Raw genomic sequence first — 4,723 nt, 5'->3', positions numbered from 1 at the left:
CTCTTTAGCACCAAACCGTCGCTTTCTACTTGCGGGGTTAGTTTCCATGCTTGCAAACGTGGGCCCCACCCCTTCCTTATCCATCCCCACCTCTCTCTTCATCTCCCTCGATACTTCTTCGTCTTCCCGATGCCTGTTCAGCCCGAGGGAGCCATGCAGGCGGCGATGCCGCGACGGGCCGCACCAGAGGCGGCGAGGGAGAGTAGGGTCCGAGCCAGCAACGACGTCGTCGTGACCGCGACGGCGACGGCGAGGCATAGATCGAGCCGCAGCAGCGACGGCGGAGGCGAGAAGGTGATGCTGGAGAGGAAGCAGTCCCTCACGAACTCCACTTAGGGTTGGGGGGTGGGGGTGCTGACCGGTGCCGGAGAAGATCACCGGTTTTCGGGCATAGAGGGATGGCCGAGGCTGGTGGTCGACCGGCGGTGGTGGTGGCTGGGGCAGGGCGGGGCAGCGCCCGCGCTGGCCGTGGGTGGCGGTAGACAGCCAGTTGGTCCAGGGCCGGACGACGGGTCGTCGGATTCACCTGGTCGGAAATCAACCGCCCGAGGCGGACGACCGCCAAATAGCTCTGCCCTAATGATTAATAGGCTTTGTGCTAATCTAAATGTACAACTACGTTGAGAAAACTTGAAAGGCCCGCATATACGACTAATTTGAAAACGGAGGGGTATTGCTCCTATTTCGTCGTGCCGGTTAGCGGTTAGCATGACAGTACAGAAAAACACACTGTTAGTTCCAAATTTATTTTATCTCAAGGATAGTGCTATGCTCGAGCCGTGCGGCAAAGCCCATTCCCCTTGTTGTGTGTGACGTGTGCCAGGAAGTTCCTCATGGCAATGATTCCAAAACTAGATCCCCTTCAGTATGCTTTGATGATTTTACTGAGAGTAATAATACACCATTGTTGTATTGGTAACTAAGTGTTAAAAAAACCCCTAAATGATTGATGTCAGGCAAGTTTAACATTCTACGGGAACAACCCTTTGTACCTTAGCTAGAAGCTTCGGCAAGCAAAACTAAGTGATACTACCCCCTTTACAAGGCTATGGTTTTGTTATAAATAAATAAACATTATAGGTCCAATTTTATAGTAAAAATAATCAACTTCTACAACGTCAAACCAATACAATAGATGAACCATGAATTATATATTTGTAATGTATATGGTATTATAGATATCGATATTTTTTCCTATAAATTTGGTTTAACTTTTAAAAAGTGAGTTAAGACAAAAATCATGTGCCTTGAGCCATATGCTATGAAAAAGGGTACTGTGCGGTGATTTGTTGAATTTGTTTAGGCCCGAGCCAAAATGTAGTGGTGGAAGTTTTGTTAGGCACCTCCGTAAAGAAATCATAAGTCTTTTATCGTACCCATAGCACCCCCATTGTGCGATATGCGTATCAATGTGATATGTGTATTAATGTTGCTTTCATACTTTCTGGCATGTCTAAGTTAGAGCGACTCGCAAAGAAAAAAAACTTGCTGTAAAAAAGACATCCTCGCAAAAAAAAAAGACCTCCCAATAACTAAGAGGTAAATATATTGTTGCATAGGAGCAAATATTAATCAACTTCTTCTGCACTAACAGTAGTACAGTACAGACGATCGGACGGTTCTGGCGAGGGAAACCGCAGCACCACGGTGTACCCAACCATTTTGATCAGGAGGCAACACACGGGACGAAAACTCTCTCTGAAGAAATGTCAACAGAGCCTACCACGGTGGTCAAAAAAAAAGAAAAGAAAAACAGAGCATAACACGAAAAATCAAAACAGAGGACAAGGCAAGAATGAATGAAATTTGCTGTGCGCCCTGACAGGACTAGAGTATGCACACAGGCTGTTGCGAGAACTCGGGTCGGATGGCCGAACTAACCTCGAGTTCTTCTTCTTCCTAACATGGCTCACTGACTAAAAAAGGAACACGGAGAGAAAGAAAAGCAAGAGACTGGAAACACGACAAGGAAGGCAGAGAAAGGAAGCAGAAGATGCGCAGCTAGCGCGGCAGTCTAGTAGGAGATCTCCATGGAGAAATTGGAGTCCAGCAGCTCCTCGATCATCTGCTCCACGTACTGCTCCTCCAGGAACCCCCCGCTCCACCCCGCCGCCGCCGCGGACGTCCCCGTGGAAGAGCCGTCCTGTTTGTGATCCCGCTGCGCGGCGGCGGAGGCGGCCTGCGAGGTCGAGGACGCCATGTTGAAGCGGTGGAGCTTGGCGACGAGCGCCGGCGAGAGGAACGACGACGATGGCGGCGGGTCGCCGGCGCCGGCGCCGGTGCTGGAGAAGTTGGTGCGCACGCGCGGGCCGCACATGATGCGCGCGGCCTCGTCGTACGCGCGCGCCGCGTCCTCCGCCGTCTCGAAGGTGCCCAGCCAGATCCTCGTCTTTCTGCAAATCAAAGGAAATTAACCGCCATTGGCCCGTCAGAGAGACCCACGTACGCCAAAGAGAAATTTGAGTCCGAGCAATGGAATCGCAAAGGCTTTTTCGCCCGATTAATTACGCACAGGTGTGGGTGGCGGATCTCGGAGACCCAGGAGCCCCAGTGGCGCTGGCGCACGCCGCGGAACCGCTGCTGTGGCCGCGCCATTGGAAACCGACCGGCCGAGCGAGCTCTTGCTTTGCTTTGCTCGAGCGGTGAGACCAGCTGCTTCTGCTGTGCTTGCGTGTCAGAGCTTAGAGGAAGGAGAGGGAGGGTGCCAACTGATCAGTGTGATGGTGTGAGCTTCCGGAGCACTATAAATAGAACAAGGAACGAGCTTCAGTTCGCGGCGTCTATCAACGGCTTGTTAAGTGGGTCCCCCTGTTGCTTGCGATGCTTCAAGTGTGTGTGTGTGTCCCTTGGGCCCAACAGGGCTTGGGTGTCGATCCATACACTTATTATTATGAATCCGAGGGTGTAAGTAATACGGAGTAGCCGAATTGAGTGGTAGTAAGCAGCTATTTTTTTTACCTGTTACCATCGTGCTCTGAAAAGATGTGACATTTAGGTATTTTGGAATGTCATAATTTTTATGGTGTGGCCGACTTTTAGACTTCGCGCTTCCATCTTTCATACACAAAGTACATATTTTTTTACAGCAATACAATGATATTCAGAGTTTATGCTATATATACATGAAGATATGTGTAGACAATTTTAATTTCATGATTATAAGCGGTTGATTTTTTTAAATATATCAATAAAGTAAAATATATACATAGAGAGGGAAAGAGAGAGGACTCGTACACATACTATCAAGATACATAATTCTGAGAAGAGGGAGTACCTTCCAGGTCAGACAGAGGACAAGCATGCACGGAGGTCAGGACAAGTGTCGAAGTTTCTAATAAAAAAGACAAGAGAAGGAACGGGTGTCAACAATATTTGCGTAGACTATCTAACAGCCCGATTGACCAGATCCCAGACATCACATTGCCCCCCTCCCCCCCCAATAAAAGTACATCTACCTAATACATATCCATTGACAAAACAAGTAAATTACGAGGGTTTATAGGCCGGGTAGTTTAGTAGCCCTAATTAACTAGCGTTTGCGTCCATGCAGTCCAATCCATGTTAGATCAGCCATATGGCAGGTAAGCAGACAAATTTTAAATAGTAGTGATATGATAAGTTCAGAGCTTCGGATTCCCTGCAAAGGCCACGAATTAGCCCCCAGATGCGCCATCATGGCACATACCCTGCAACTGCACACACTTATGTACGTGCTCCAGTAATCTCTTCAATTCTAAATTATTGTCGAAAGTACCAATTTTCCTCCGTTCAATTGCCTATCGATCGATCGATGGATCGAAGTCGAACGCGCTCCATTATCATATTTCATTGTCCCCTCTACACCACATGGCCACGACACATCTGCTAAAACATCGACTGGTCCATAGCCAGTCACACATGCATCATCCTAGCTAGTCACATATATAGGAAAGCAGTTACTCATTGGGCTGCTACATCGATCGAGCACAACTTACAGATTGCATAATACTGCCTTGGTCACCTTGGGACGAGCAGGCCCTGTTAGTTGCATGTCCCTTGGGAAGCGCAGGCGCAGAGATAGAAGGCTAGCACATTTTTTTAGGTTTTAGCTTCTGCCGCGGCTGATGAGGCATACGGTGCATGCATGCACCGTATCCGGGGCACCATCTTCGGCTCGTCCCTTGGCGGCTTGGACTTACGTGTGGCAGGTATACAAAGAAAAAAGTCCGTTTTCAACTCTCTACTTGTAGAGAGCGTCCGAGATGAATCGATGAATCCTAACTTCTTAATCCCTCAAATCGGGACCCTGAACTTGTTAATCTCGGTCAATTATGACCTTAAAGCTGTTTGGCACGTTAGGAAAATGATGAACACGGTCGGGATTTCTAACCCTGATGTTTTAGGCAAAGTTTGAATTGAGTCCTAACCTCTTAATCCTTGGATTTCGACTAACCTTACAAATCCTGATTAATTAAGGCATTTATTCCTAGAAATTCCGTTTGGTGGACTGCCGGCACCTGGAGGAGCAGCGTCGCACGTGGGGTCCGGAGCCGCGGCAGCGGAGCTTTGATAAGCCGGCGATTTTTTTTTGTGATTTTTTTTATTTCCTAATCCCCATCAGTGTCGGGTGTGTGGTGTGGCCGCTACTGATGAGGCGCCCCATCAGTAACGGGTGACCTGCCCGCTACTGATGTCATTTTACGCCCGTTAGTAATGATCTATTATGTAGTAGTGACATAGACGC

At 48.5% G+C, this 4,723-nt stretch overlaps 1 protein-coding gene across 1 annotated transcript; it reads right to left on the bottom strand.

Annotated features, from left to right (window-relative positions):
* Positions 1 to 1,558: 1,558 nt before the first annotated feature.
* Positions 1,559 to 2,741, bottom strand: LOC100825990 (ethylene-responsive transcription factor ERF003). The gene is made up of 2 exons (XM_003560952.4): positions 2,513 to 2,741; positions 1,559 to 2,393 (listed from the first exon to the last, which is right to left on the bottom strand). Exons 1-2 carry the CDS (start codon positions 2,593 to 2,595, stop codon positions 2,015 to 2,017), a joined length of 462 nt encoding a protein of 153 aa, XP_003561000.1. The 5' UTR covers positions 2,596 to 2,741; the 3' UTR covers positions 1,559 to 2,014.
* Between the last annotated feature and the right edge of the window lie 1,982 nt (positions 2,742 to 4,723).

Source organism: Brachypodium distachyon, chromosome 1 (assembly GCF_000005505.3).
Source record: "Brachypodium distachyon strain Bd21 chromosome 1, Brachypodium_distachyon_v3.0, whole genome shotgun sequence".
Classification (NCBI taxonomy): Eukaryota; Viridiplantae; Streptophyta; class Magnoliopsida; order Poales; family Poaceae; genus Brachypodium; species Brachypodium distachyon.
This window is presented reverse-complemented; position numbering and strand designations above follow the sequence as displayed.